At 40.4% G+C, this 15469-nt stretch overlaps 1 protein-coding gene across 6 annotated transcripts in view; it reads left to right on the top strand.

The window, feature by feature from the left end:
* Window positions 1-1805: 1805 nt before the first annotated feature.
* ESR2 (estrogen receptor 2) overlaps window positions 1806-15469 on the top strand; it is a 45454-nt gene continuing 31790 nt past the window's right edge. For 2 of the 6 annotated variants that reach the window (XR_010440545.1, XM_064714850.1), the window contains exons 1-2: window positions 1841-1928; window positions 14075-14160. Coding sequence is in view for 2 of the 6 variants with exons in the window: in XM_064714850.1 (XP_064570920.1) it covers window positions 14158-14160 (3 nt within the window). In the remaining 4 variants the exon portion in view is untranslated. Of the gene's footprint in view, window positions 1929-2271; window positions 2295-6969; window positions 7174-14074; window positions 14161-15469 lie in introns of those variants that run through there. The other 4 variants (XM_064714851.1, XM_064714853.1, XM_064714855.1 and 1 more) reach the window with 4 other exon arrangements.

Raw genomic sequence — 15469 nt, 5'->3', positions numbered from 1 at the left:
GGAATGCTGTTTGCATTCAACTGCACTCACCATTTCTAGTTTTTGACACCTTTTTATTACATTTGTGACTGGTGCAGCAGAAGTAAGTGACTGCAGCTTCTGCTGGGTTCAGTATTCACAATCCTGTGGATTCTGTGAATATCCTCTCCCAACTTTCCTCCTGCCTCCTTGTTTCATGTGAGGATCCCTCAGAGCTTTGCTCCTCATCTCCTTCGTGAGGAAAGTGTCAGAAAGAGATTAAGGTTAAAATGTCAGGTTTCTCTCATTTTTAGGTGTTGATTTTATGTGTCCAGACCCCAATCCTTTCAAGTGCACTCTGCATTATTGGACTCTCAGATGGAAGCTGCCCTTTGAAAACCAGCCATTGTTGCTTCTTGCTTTCTACATTCTCCTTGTTAAAAATCTCTTTAAGCTGATGGGTGTGCCAGTTTCTTTCCATTCTAGCAGAAAGTGGGAACAACAGTGAGCCCCTCTGTTTAACACTAATTGGAACATGGGAAGCTCCTTCAGAGACCACTCTGAATGCCAGTAAAACCTGGAACTGTTGATCTCCTTGTGGGTGAGTGGGTGTGTGATCAAAATAACCAAGGAAGAGTCAACTAAAAAGAGGAGTGCTTCTAGTATGAACTTGAGAGAAGAACAAAAATTGCTTGGAGCATTTTTGTAAAAAATATTTCTGGGAGAATAAAATGAACTTCCACATGATTATTTCCCTGATCAGAGAACAGGAGGTTTATGTGTGTTCTGCAAATAAACAGCCAGAGAGAGGTGACTGCAGACCCCACATAGTATAGAAGTGTGGGCTTAGGACAGAGTTAGACCAAAAAATGGTTTAATGAGCACTCAGATTAAAACCATGGTAGATTGGAACTGAGCTCATCTTTATTTAGGTGCTGTGTATCTTCTGTTTCCTTTAGCAAAGTATTAGGTGCCATGTTCTCTGCTAATACATTGGCAGCATATTTTCTCTTATGTTCTATTGCATTTAAAGCTTATTTGTATTGAAGACTTTGCCTAAATTCCTAATGATTCCGGAGGAAACCCCCCCTTCTCCCCCTTCCTCCTTCTCCTTTTGCTGGGATAGCTTCCATGTGAAATTCCCAAGCTGGGGTGGCTTCTCCTGGATCAGGGGAGCTCCAGAGCCTGAGGGACAGGGAAGGACCATGTGGACCTGAGAAGGCAAGAGAGGGACACTGCTGCTGGTGATGGCAGCAACCTGTCAGACAGGAGGAGATGTCCAAGCCAATCTCTGCCAGTGGCTGCTGCCATCAAGGACATTGATTTTGAGGGGAAATTGAACTAAACTTGCTGCAAAATGAGATCTGATTTAGAAAAACTGAACATTAAAAAGATATGTGGTTAGAGCTACCAGGTTCTTTATCTACCTCTTTGTGGTGACACCGAAAAGAGAAACAGCAGTTTCACCACTGTGATCTTTGAGGTGGCAAGCTGTTCTTAAGTACCTACGAAGATCAAAAAATGAAGTTCAGTTGCTTCAATTGCTGTAAAAACTTTAAGAACCTCTCAGCCACTTCAGGTGCCTTTGTAACTCTCTTCTCTTGTTCTGCTGGCATCATCTTCTGTGTTTGAACTTTGCTTTGCTGGTTGGATTTGGGTTATCTGCTGTGGACAGAAAATGTATTTCAGCTTACTTGAGTATATTCGTTGTCTTTAAGAGAGACTGAATTCAGAGCAGCTGCTCTGGATGTCTGTTAAAGAGCTATTGAAGGGCAGTGGGTGTGACCAATTACATTTCAGCCCCACACCAAAGGCACTTTGTTAGAGATTGCTTTAAGCCAGCAGGCCTTGTCTGTCTTGCTCAATTATTCTGCCCCCTCCCATTGCCTACCTTCTGGTAAGATCATTGCAAAGAGAGGAGGCAGAAAGGAATAATTTTCAAGTTTAGGTAGAGCAGATCTCATAAACAGGTATATGACATTAGCTGTTATCTTTTGGAATTGCATGGTTCACATTTTGTATCACCTTTCAGCTGTCTGTAAGGTTGTTAATTCTCTCTGCTGATTTTTGTGGCTTTATGGAAAGAGCAGCCTTTTCCAAGTACTCCTACACTATAATGTGTGTTTTTGGGGTTTGTGTCCTAAACTTGTCTAGTAGGCTAAATGTAACCAGATTAAATGAAGAAGAATGACTAAAAGCCTCCTCAAAAAATACTTTTGACTAGTGTTAACTGCAGGGTAGATGGGAAATGAATCCATTGTCACTAGTCCTCAGTTTATGGGGAGGAATTCCTTTAGGGATAAAGTAGCAGCTTGGGGCCCTGGAGGGCATATGAGGTAGGTGAAAAGGAGGAGAAGGAAATTAATAATTATTTCCTGGACAGCAAGGAAAAATTCCTTCCCTATGACCTAACCATGGTTGTTTATTGGCAAGAAACAGCTTATGTTTGAAATGTTTGTATTAAAGGGCTCATTTCTGTAATCTCTATGCCCCAATTTCTCTGGAAGCAGAAAGCCTGGAGAAACAAAATTTGATTTTGGGGAAGCAGAGTTGCCTCCTTCAGAACACCTGCCAGTAAGCTAAGATCTCAGAAGAAAAGCAATATTTGTTTATTATAATGTCTTCATTTAATTGCTACTTCAGGACTAATGTGTCTACACACTGAGTGTGTGATATGGAGACTGCTGGGTTTTTCATGTGTGATTTATATAGATGTTTTAGATCCATGTTGAGTTTCCTCTGGAATCCCAGGTTTTCTACATTTAAAACCAGCTTGAATTCAAAATGACCTATGTTGAATGTGTTTTTAATGAGGTAAATTGGAGGAAGAGAAAGTCACATAGAATCAAGGAACACAAGTTCCACATTCTCAGCCCAGTGACTTTCAGCTCTTAACTTTAGTTGTCTCTTGCCAAGACTGCAACTAATTGAGGAGAGAATGAAATACTGCAGCAATCTTCAATCCTAATGAATGTTGCAATAATTTAATATGAAAGAATTTAAATCTTTAGTTGTTTTCTTCTGTGTGGTACTGGGGTAGAAGCTGTGGTAGCAAAGCAAGGTGTTCACCTGCTGTGTACTCACAGAAAATAAGGAGAATATACCTTTGCACAAAACAACACAGAGCTGGATAATTTCCTTCAAATTCTTTTAGGCATAATTGCTATTTATTTCTGCTAATGTAATATTACATCCTTATTTTCCTTAAAATCTGCATCATTTTATGGATATGTGAGAAAATGTGGAGCTATTTTACAGCTATCAGCAAGTGTCCTTAAGGACAAAGCCACAGCAATGTAATGAGGTCCATAAGAACCTGTAACCACTGATGAACAGTGTCCAGGAAGATTCTTTCTGCAGTTCTGCTCTGGCCCTGCTTCTTCACTCCTCCCTCAGAGCGATCCTTTTACTGTAACACCTCTAAAACTTGTTAGAGGTGGTAAAAATGTTCTTTGTTAAGTGAATCTTCAAGTTAAGCCACTCTTCAAATCGCTTACACAGTGTGAATTTGCTGGACAGCCAAGTCGTGACTGTGAGACCTGGTGCTAAATATAGAGGGAGTGCTGGGGAGAAAACTCTGCTTTTTTGGGATTCTATGGACAGTGCACACCATGGGATGGGCACAGCCTGTCCTGTGGTCCCAGGAGCTGCTCTGCCTGCAGTAATTTCAGGTGATAATGATGTAGGTAAATTATTCTGTCAGGGACAGGACAGTCATCCAGGATGGGCCTGCATTGTCAAGTAGGTAAATTTACCCATTTTATTCACCACCTTTGTCTAAAGGAGATGCTTTTTGAATCTATTGGCACTAATGTGGTTTCCTTCATGTACCTGGACACACAGGGGAACGTAACATCCTGAACTGCATCTGATTTGGATTATTTTTAACTTATGTATTGCCTCAAGGTTCCTTGTAGCTGCTCCCCATGTCTGCTAAGCAGATGCTGCTTCACTTACAAACTGCTGCATCTTGGAGTCCAATCATTCCTTTTTATGTGTGGAAACTCCTATCTTGACACTCCCATCTTAACAACTGCCCCCCAAAAAACCCCAGGTGGAAAATACATTAATAAAGGAGATAAAGGAAATGAATAGGAATTAAATTAAAAGGAAAATACATTAATTAAAGGCCTAATTGTATATTGTTGTAGAAAATACTAGTTTATGTTTTATATCTATATATATATAAAAGAGAGAAGAGAACGTGACTTATTTTTCTTTGTTTGCTGCCAGCCAGGTCCTGATTGTTTACCTAGATACTTTTCATTCCATTTGGTTATCTAACACATAACATCTTTAAAACAATCTGAATTTTCCTTCATTGGAGGGTTTTGTTCATATTACCCAAAACAGCTGTGGCTCCTAGCAGAGTGGAGATCTGAATGGAGAGGAAGGATGCAATCCACAGGTAACCCCTTTCATGCTGCTTCCAATGCTTATTTAGTTCCCAGGAATTTGGAGTAAAAGACTTACAGGACCAGGGTCTGGTCCACAGATTGTTGAGGGGCTTCATCAGGATGTGAGGAGAATGCTGCCCTTTTATGTGCAAAAATCTAAGGTGCACTTCTATAGTGTTTAGCAGAAAACCTTTATTATCTGTCCCATTAGCCCTGAGGGTGACTGGGAACATGACCTGGTCCTTAAACAGACATAAATGGGATTACATAGACACAAGTCACACTCCATATAAGAACAAATCATCAAAAAGCACTGGCATTTAAATCCCCTCCCTAGCTTGCAAAAGGCTTCATCTTTTAAAACAAAAGGAAATTGAAATTAAAAGCAGCAGTTTGGGCCACCAAGAGAGTAATGTGAGGAGACAAGGAGGCTCAAGGAAAGCACGGAAAAACAAGGTAGAGACAAATTTGATACTGAGAAAAATTGCATTAGCAAAAAGTAATTATAGGAAAGGCTGACTGAGTAACAGTGATATTACCTTGGTTTGGCTCTGGCTGTGCTTGCAGAGATGTTGATAGCAAAGGAGGCAGAGCTGTTTCAGCTCCTAATTCTAACAAGTAGTTTTGGAAAGTTGTGTAGGCTTGAAGGTGTTTTGGTGTCCAAAATAACACGAAGCTTCATCCGAGCAAATTTATAAGCTTGATATATGGCTTTATCCAAGATAATTTATAAGCAAATTTATTAATTTCTTTTGAGTAAATTAAATTAATGCTTAGCAACTAATCAAGGATTTTGGAAGACATTGCAATGTATAAGTGAGAGATGGACCTTGCTGCCAGTGTTCAAATTTTGAGGTTTTTCTGTTGTTTTGGTTTTATGTTTGTTTGGTTTTGTGTGATTTTTTGGTAAATGCTAACTCAGTGTGCTGGTTTTGGCTAGGGTAGAGCTATTTTTGTTTATGGCGGCTAGCATGGGCTATGCTTTGAATTTGTGCTGGAGAAGGCAGATCTGGAAGCATCAGTGGCTGTGCATGAGGTGTGCTGGAGCAGGTCCAACCCTAAGGGATTGCAGTTTGTGGGTAAGTGCAAGCTGGAGCAGGAAGGAAGGGAGCAATGTTAAACCATAAAACCTCACTAAAGGGATCAGGAGTGGACATGGTAGTGGGAATACCGTTCCATTGTTGTGATCCATGACTTGAGTTGTATGTTATGGGAGCTGCTGCAGCAGGAGGCACCAGAATCAGTGGAGGACAATCCTTGCAGCAGACACCAACCTGAGCTGCCTTTGGTGTCTGATAACCCCACAACACAGCACCCCTCATGTCCTGAGTGAGCACCATAGCAGATGGAGCACAAAATCATGGGCTCAATGAACCTGTTGGGCATTTAGGGGATGCTTGTGGTCTTTGATGGACATTTTACAGACATTTCACATGGGTGCTCCATAGGCTAAGGGAATGTTATCTGTGAAATGCATCAAACAGTGAGAATGTAGATGGTGGGTAATGGTGAGGTGTATGATGTAAATGGTAGGGGATAAGAAGTGGAGATTGTGCTGTTTGGGCTGAGGTGGAGTTGATTTCCTTCATAGTAGCTGATATGGGGCTGTGCTTTGGATTTGTGCTGGAAACAGTGCTGATAACAGAGGGATGATTTTATTATCACTGCTCAGCGCTTACACAGAGTCCAAGCTTCTCAACACCCCAGTGAGGAAACTGGGGCTGCACAGGCAGCCAGGAAGGGGCACAGCTGACCTCAGCTACCAAAGGTGTGTTCCAGACCACAGGGTGTCATATCAGCATACAAAACTGGGGGAAGAAGAAGGAAGTGAGAGGGACATTTGGAATGATGGCATTTGTCTTCTCCAGGCACTGCTGGGTGTGATGTAGCCCCTCTTTCCTGCCTGCCCATGGGAAGTGATGAATGAATCCCCTGTTTTGCCTTGCTCGTGTGGGAGACTTTTGCCTCACCTATTCAACTGTTTTTATTTCAACCCACGAGTTTTCTCACTTTACTCTTCCAGTTCTCTCCCCCATCTCACTGAGGGGAAGTGTGTGAGTGGCTGTGTTGCAGGCTGGGGTTAAAGCATACATAGGCTTTTTTTAAAGCATAAAAAGCTTTGTTTTACAAGCAGTAAAACAAAGCTATTATCCCAAATGGGTTCCAGTTAATTTGCTTTTCTTGAAAATGAATGTAGCTCCATTAAAGAAAAATACCCCCCCTTGTCTGTGTTTGTGCATCTGGTATTTAAAAAACAATGCCAAAGGAGTTTATTTATTATGCTGCCCAAAATGTCTGAGATGAGTACATTCCTGCTTCTGAGCAAATGTTAATTATGTTTCAGGTTTTCCTGTGACAAAGATATAAAAAGTTTGATTTAGCCTTTTAAAAACCTCAGTGTCTGATGCCAGAAAATGCTGGTTAATTAACCTTCAGATTTCTGTGCTACATATGAGAATGCTTGGCTTATAAAATGATTCCATCATGTAAGAGCCTTAACTGCAGTGAACGACAAATTCAGAGGCTTGTTATGTCAGAAAGGAGGAGGAGGAACTTCTGTTTAGGTCTTGCCTTCAGAGGGAAAGGAAACACTGATAGTATCCCTGTAACCTTGCACTGATGAGCAGGCACCACATTGCTTTGGAAAGATTCATATTTGAGATCTGATGACTAAGTGGTGGTGGGCACAGCTGCTTTTAGAATCAGAGATAAAGGAAAGAAGGAAAACAAATCCAGAATTGCTATGAGAAAATCTTGCTGACATGTAATGCTGTCAGAGCATTTATAAAGAACAGAAACCCCATTCAGTGTCATTCAGGTACGTGCTATATTGAATGGAATATTTATTGTTGTAAATGTTGCCAAAGGTCTGCAATTGATAATCTCTGGATTTATGAACAATAGCCTCTGTGAGGGAAATGAGATAGGTAAATTATTGAGAGTGTTAATTTTGGTTCCAGTGTAAATCTGTTCTTAAAGTCTATCAGTTTATGCAGATTAAGTGATCTTCCAATGGGCTTGGGGTTTTTAAATATTTGTGGGTACAGAGAAAATGATGGAAGTTTGCTATTTTTTAGGTCTTTGGTTTAAGAATCTTATTAGAATAGGATTGCTGCACTGAGAGCAGGAGGAGTATTTTGGTACATACATGGTGTTTTAAGGTTTTTGGGAAATTCCACAGATAAATGTACTAATAAAAGCTAAATGCCTCTTCCAAGCATCATAGCAATTGGTATAACCTGATCCAAACTAAATTTGGGTTACTGGGGCTCTCTTGACTTGACTTTTGAAATTCCAAGTCTCTCACTGATAAATGCCTCAGGTTTTGTTTTTACAGTTCTGAAGTAGTTTTCCCATTGAAGTCAGTGATATAGATTTACACTCTTTTATTAAAATCTTCAGCTTTAAGAAGGATCTTCCTCATTAGACAATAAGATCCAGTCTGTTTTTTAAGTTTGCTTTTGGTACTGCTAAAAGGTTTATTTAACAATAACTAAAGATTGGACAGCACATGTGCAAATCTTCATCAAACCCATCAGAGCCTTTGCCTGAATGCTCGTAAAAGACTTTGGCTAGCAATGGCAAGAATGATCTGGTCTTTAATCCTGGATGTTTTATAACCAAGGTTTTATTAGAGAAAATAAATTACAGCCTGGAGGGAGGATGGGATAAACAGCAAATTGTGCAGTTTATACCTTGGAATGGTTGGTAAATGTGCTATTTCTTTCTGGGAAAGGGTTCAGCCTTGTCATACAGAGAATGATGCACAATTACAATTTGTGTGTAGAGGAAGTTTTGATATGATTATGGGTGGCATGAGAAACTGCTTTTGGACATAAAGTCATTTACCATTTGCTTCTGATGTGCTCAGTGTTACCAGCAATGCGTTTCCTCATCCATATCCTTGAAATTCCTTGCTCATCTGTTGTCCCCACGAGAGGGGGAGTTCTAAGACTGGTGCTTTTACTGAAACAACAAATACATGCTGTATTTCTGATTTCAAGCTTGAAAACTTTTATTTGATATTTGAGAACTTCATTAAAATTCTTCTTTCTGTTTGTGAGCAAAGTTCAAGCACTTCTCTGTGGCTGTCCTCCGTTTTGCTTTCCTTTCTGAACTTCCCTGTTCCTTTTAAACTAAGATGTATCTTGCATTTTGCAGACACAGTGACTGTAACACAGCATCAGTGGAAGACAGCTCTAGTGTCTTCCCTGTCAGGCTGGTAACTCTGTGTGTGAGTGAACAGCTCAGCTTCCCCAGGCTTTCAAAGGAGAAATAACAATAAAAATTTTGGACCTGAAGGGATGGAGCAAATCTGATCCTTCTTTGCAGTTTATCTCATCAGTGCTGTAAATGAGAACCAGTATGGAGCTTCAAGTATTGCTGGAGAAAGTGGAAACACAGAAACTATTTTATATCCTTAAGAATTTTTTGGCTGATTACCTGAAAAACTTTAAATATCACAGGAAGAAAATGCTCATAGTTTTAGAGGTGTTCTTAAAATGTTGCAACTGCAGAATTGTCTTCAAGAAGTCAGTTAATGTGAGTGTCTATAATGATGTTCTGATCAAGAATGGGTTAAAATATATTAATTAAAACAACTATAAATCCAGTTAGTATATGATCTCTTTAAATGCTCTTAGTTTTAGTTCTGGTTCTTGAATATTGGCTTAGAGGTAAAAGTAGCAAAGAGCTTACAGTGATAAGGGACGGTGATCCAGGGGGCTGACCAGATTTTATATCCACTATTTTACTGTGCTCCTATTCAGCTATCTGCAGCATGCTTTTGCTAGCAGCAAGAAATATTCACACAAAAGAGTTTGCTGGTCCATTCCTTGAGAGGCAGGACATAAGCTCAGCAGGCAGAAATTCCAGAAAAATGTCTCAGATTTCATTTTAATAAGACTAGGAGGTCATTACAATTTTGTCTTAATTAATATGTTAGACAAATGTCCATCTGTGAGAGTCATCAACAGAATTCCAACTGACTCAGCTGAGACAGGATTTTACTCCCAATAAAAGGCAGGTTTTCATGTCTGGGTTAATGATGAGACAAATCTAGAACAGCTTGCTTTGTTTAAGGGACTAAAACATATGCACAAACTTTTGTTACCTGTGGATGGTGCTAAACAAATCAGACCTGGGATTTCATGCAGCTTTACAAGAATGTTTTACAGCTTGAAAGGCAGGAATAAGCAATGCCTTGGTTTCTGTGCTCTTTCAGTGATTCAGTGATGGTGGAGAAAAAGGAAAGGCATGATGACTCATTTATGAGGTGCTTTTAAGTATTTTAAGTCATCAAAAATCAGGTATCAAAAAACTGCATTGAAAAAACTTTATTTTAAAGAAGTTAGAATAAAATTGCAGAGGCAAAGATATTTAATCTTGAATTTGCTGTTAATGTGAAAATGCACAACAAAATTAATACAATTTGAATAGTCTTTTACAGGAATTCCAGTAAAAAAATCAATTTACTATAGCTAAAACCAGATAAGCATCCAGAGGAATTCTGCATTTTGTACATATTCAGACATAGATTTCATTTCTATACCATGGTAGAAAAGGTTGCTTATTCAAGTTTTATGAGTAAAAAGACAAAAGTTTGACACTTTTTATGTACTCTTTGGCTACCTAAATTAATCCTATAGCATGAATCATTTGCATTGGGAAGACGTTGTCTGGAAAAAAAAAACCAATGTAAATAACACCATTTTATTTGGGGGGAGGAGAAAGTAGAATAAGACATATTGCAAATTGGTCTGACAGGAAAAAGGTCCACTGCTTTTTCTTCACTCTTTAGGTCACTGAGATCTGAAATGATTATTCCCTGACAACATTTCTGCAAGGAAGGTTTTCTTTTGCCAAAGATTGCTCTGGTTATCACCATTGCTCCTGAGCCTCACAAAGCAGGAGGTTATTTGAGGAGCCTGAGGCATGGCATGCTCAAGGGAAAGCTTAGCCAGGAGCAATGAATCCTGCTTTTCTGGCATCCATGCCAAACAGAACCTCCCGCCCTGGGTTTGGAGCTCTGGCAGGTCAGATCTGCCAGGATGGTGGACCATGGACTGCAGAAATGGATGAATTCCTGTAATTTGGGAATGTGTCCCACCCAACATCAGACTTGTTGCCTATAGATTGCCAGGGGTCAGGTTTTAAGGGGCATAAGGACTTTTCTCTTCTGTGCATTGGCAAAAGGACTTTTAATCTTTTCACTGGTCTTTATGCCCAGTGAAGAACAGCTGCTCCCAGGGAAAGTCTCATCTTTGCTTTCATCAACAATGAGGTAGTGTCTTCCCTGAGAGTGTAGGAATTTTCAATTCCTGCTCTAACCCTATTGCCTGATTTACTTGTTTTTCTTCACATATTGACTTTTTAGCCACCATCTCTTTCCTCTCAAATTTCTGCCTGGCATGAGTGCATTGCTGCAGGCTCTGCTCTCTTCATGCTGCTGTATATCCTCACAGACCTCCGTGGGGAAAATGCTGTGGGAAAAGGGAATAAACGAGGTGGAATTTTCAGTCCCTAATTTATTTTCCATACAAGAGCTGTTGATTTGTTGTAAGAGTAAATAGAAGGAACTTGACTTGAGTCAAAAAATCTCAGCCCCTGTGCCAGCTCATGTCTATACCCTGATAATAACAGAGACAATTATTCAGAAACCCTCCAAGCTGTGTTAAAGTTCGACTGGGCAAAATGAGGAATTTTATCCATGTGCTTTTTCTCTTGTTGAGGGCAGAGGGTTGAGCATGGCACTCTGCTCCTCAGCAGACTGGAGTGATGGAACATCTTTGGTGATGTGGGCAGTGGGATTCAGGTGTTGGTCACTGAGTTTGCTGATGGCACCAAGCTCTGGTGCAGTCTCTGCCCTGCCCTTGTGGAAGCCCACCTGGAGTGCTGCATCCACCTCTGGGACCCTCAACACAAGGAAGACAAAGAAAATAAGATTCAGTGAGTCCAGAGGAGGCCATGAAATTCACCAGAGGGCTGGAGCACATCTCATACGAGCACAGGCTGAGAGAGCTGGGGTTGTTCAGACTGAAGAAAGTTCTGGTACTTCCAGAGCCTAAAGGGGCTCCAGGAGAGCTGAAAAGGGACTTTTTACCAGGATGTGTAGTGATAGAACAAGACAGAATGGCTTCAAACTCAGAGAGGAGGTTTAGGTTGGATATTAGGAAGAAATTTACTGTGAGGGTGGTGAGCCACTGGCACAGGTTTCCCAGAGAGACTGTGGATGTTCCATCTCTAGGAGTGTTCAAAGCCAGGTTGGATTGAGTTCTGAGCAGCCTGGTCTCATGGAATGTGTCCCTGCCCATGGCTGGGGGATTGAAATTAGGTGAACTTCAAGGTCCCTTCCAACCCAAACCATTCATGGATTCAGTTATAATTCTATGAATACACTTTTTGCAAATGACCAGAAAGAAATGGAGTGGAGGAAGGCATATGCACATTTGTTCTAGGACACTTTCATTAAGAGGGAAGTGTTGATTGAAGGAATTAATTCCTCCTGGATCCAAGGAACAGGTGTATTCCATGCTGTTGGGACAGAACTATGGTGTGGCAATCAAAACAAGAACAATTTTTTTAGAATTAGCTTCCCTAATTGGTATGTGCTGAGAGACCCAAGTGTGCTTCAGAGATGCTGGATGCAGATGCACATCCCAGATCCATGAAAATCTAAATCCCCATGCTCCTCTTCCCTGCCCTTTCTTAAAGCATCAGATGCTTTATTTTTAAATAATGAATTTCTTACTGGAAAAGGGTGCTGTTCTTTGTACTGGCTCCTGCCATGACACTGCTGCAGATTGAAGCATTACGACAAAATCCTCAGCTAGATCCTTTTAATTATAACTTGTGTAATAATTTTAGTAGATGTTTCTTTTCTAATGGAACACACTCAAATTTTCATGCTGGAATTCAAATCTTCTTTTTGACCAAAAAGTCAAAATAACTGAAATAATTACATGGAGTGTAAAGGAGCTGAAGTGTCTCAGCTTGCCTTTGTGTTCTTGAGCAGGACAGTGGCTTTTCACTTCTGGTGTCTGAAACCCTAAGACTATGAAACATACTTAAGAGATGCAAATCATAGAAAGCTTAAATCCACTCTCAGATCTGGTAACATTTTAATGATCCACAAATTTAAAGGCTGAAAACTAGTAAAGTCAACCTTAATTCTAGTTTGAACTGAGATCTGAATATATTTTTCAGTAATGGGAAGGTGGGAAGGAAAATCTAGAGAGCAATCAATCAAGCATCCTGCTCAAAGTGAGTCTTTTTTAATCTTTCCAAAGATGGGGATTTCACAGCCTTTCTGGGTACCCTGTTCCTGCCCTTATTTCTCACTGTGGAGAATTCCCCCCATGTTTTACTGGGATTTCCCTTGCACTGTGACTGTGATCTCCTGACCTCTGCACTTTCTGTAAAAAGAGTCTGGACTCCTTGTCTTTGTGACTCCAATTCAGGGGGTAGAAGACTGAAGTTGTGTATTCCCCTAGTGGAACAAATCCAGTTCCTTTGGTGCCCCCATGTCACATCCATTGAGATTGGAAATGTATTTATGAATGTTTAGAATAATCTAGGAGTTGTCAATGTCCTGAGTAACTTAAAGGCTAACATAGGCTAAAGAATGCTCATTTTGCTTGTTTCAAAGTATTTTTTCCTGTGTGATTTTGAGCTGCACTATTTTATTTAGAGTAAGTCTGGATGCCACTGAGAACAGGTTATTAATTTTGGAGGATGAGTACAATATCTGAAGTTTGGACAGACAGCTGAATTTTCCATTTTGCTTCCCTATCTCTCTCCTACTTGTTGCATCCAGCCCTTCTCAAGTAATAATAAACTTGTTTACTTGCCTGCCTTCTGTTGGCAATATCTGGCACTGCTGTGTTTAATGAGTAATAAGTTTGTCACAAAACCCGAAGCACAAGTATCACCCGCATCAGGAATGACTTTCCTTTAGTAATCACTTTTCCAGAAGATGATTCAGTTTGTTGCTGCAGGGAGTTGTGTAAAATGGAACTGAAGAGAATATTAATAGAATGCTCTGTGAGATGACTGAGGATCTCTGGCTGTGGGGTGGTGGAATGCACGCTTGCTGAATCACCTCTATTAAACCCAAAGGCACCATGATTGCACTTTAGTCTAAGCCTAGCAGAGAGAAAAAGGTCATCTTGATTCTCTCTTGCAAAAAATCTTTACTCAAAATATATATGAAAAGCTAAGCAGTTTGTAGTGCATGTTGATGGAAGGGTGCCTGAGAACATCCATCACTCCCTTGCTTTTTGAAGTGTTGTGCTTTTCTAGGAAAAGCTATTGTGCTGTGTTCCCAAGCAGGCACCCTGCCTTCTCTACCTACTTTTCTCCTTTCCAAAACTAAAAAAACATCCCAAACAACCAAACAAACCTAAAACTGGAAAAAAAAATAATTAGTTTTTTTCCCACAAGGCTTTTAAAGAGGTACTTGGTATAGGTAATGTGCAGTAAGAGGCTTTTGAGTTTGTTGAAATACGTCAGATGGCTTAATTATTTACCCATGTGTCTGTTTGACTATGACATCTAAACCAGCCCTTGTGCCTCATCTGGCATGTCTTGCATGGTGACTCAAGATACATTCAGTTGTTGGAGAGTTATTCATAGACAAGAAACCTTTTTTTGTTTTGTTTTGTTTTTTTTGGTGGAGAACATTGATAACATTAATTTTTTCCCTACATCCTCATGGATAGTGGTGTCATCCTCAAGGTGCTGGAGCTAATGAAGCTGCTTTATGTCAGAAGGGAATCCTGCCTGTAGTGCCTTAGATTTGTGAATGGTAAGTGTTACTTGAGGAACTGGCCAGAATGGCTGTGGTTTACTTAATAATTGGCACTTCAGTTGTTGAATATCTCGCTAAGCTAAACTGACTTCAGTGGATTGGAACATTTGCAGGCTCCCAGGAGACTGGGATATAAAAATAATAGACACCTGCTTTGTTTCTGTGTCTGGTACAGATCTAGTGCAGAGCTGACAGATTGCATCTAAATAATGTATTTCATCATTGAATCTTGCTTTTAAAGTCTTTTTTCAGAGGAAAAGGGCGTGTTGGGACAGGAGTTCACTTTAGGAAGTAGTTCATTTCTGTTTCATGAGTAGTTTTTAAAATATGATGACATTATACCAGGATGGAACAAATTTATTAGCTATTGCACTACTTATTGTAGTCCTTGCATTAAATGTGGCTGTGCTTCCTTCTGAGGTGTTTGTGGAGTTTTTCTTGAGTCTCAGATCTTGGAGTCTGTTTCCCTCATTCTTCAGTTCTTCTTTAAGACACACAACTTCACAGTTCAGCAGCCAATTTTTAGGACCTTCTGAGCAATAATGCATAATTTCTGCAGTCTCACTTTATTGTGAGGCTCTGGGCTTCCCATTTGAAATTCTCTGGGTGTAAAGAAATGTGATCAACGTGATCTCATGCAGATCCACAGTGTGCTGTGGCTAGACTATTTCTGCTATCCAAGTTAATAATCTCAGGTCAATACTGTTATTTTTTCACTACATTACAGCCTGCTGAAGACCACAAGTACAGTTTTCTTTAACCTGCTGGACCCCAGAGTCTCCTTCTCTTGTAAATAAGTTATGAGCAGAGTGTTTTTCAGGAAGGCTGTGCTGACTTCTTATGCTTGTGTGAACTCTTCCCCTAAAACAAGCTTCACTCTTGCTTCTGGCAACTTCTCTGTATGTTTCTAAATGCTGTGTGTTGCCCTTTGGAGACAACATCTCCTCCTGCTAAGCTCACACTCATTAGTGGATTTCCTCTGCAGGAAAAACATGACTCAAATCTCAGCTGATTTCTGTTCATAAAATTCCGTAGTAGCAGCTCTGTGTTCTCTCTGCTTTTGCAGCGTGCAGGCATTTATTTGCTAAATGCTGAGGGAAACCACACAGCCAGTTTGCCTGCTGCAAAAGCTGGCACAGCACAGTGTCCCTGGCTGACTGGAACAGAGATGTTGCTGTGATGATGCTCAGGCCCTTCCCTGCAGAGGCTTTGGGGTTCCCCTGTGCTGTGTGTCCTTCCAAAGGAGGCAGAGGCACAAAGAAAGCACAGACAGCTTTCGTTGGACATGCCATGTCTGTGGCAGAGT

The sequence above is a fragment of the Zonotrichia leucophrys genome, chromosome 5, assembly GCF_028769735.1.
Source record: "Zonotrichia leucophrys gambelii isolate GWCS_2022_RI chromosome 5, RI_Zleu_2.0, whole genome shotgun sequence".
Classification (NCBI taxonomy): domain Eukaryota; kingdom Metazoa; phylum Chordata; class Aves; order Passeriformes; family Passerellidae; genus Zonotrichia; species Zonotrichia leucophrys.
This window is presented reverse-complemented; position numbering and strand designations above follow the sequence as displayed.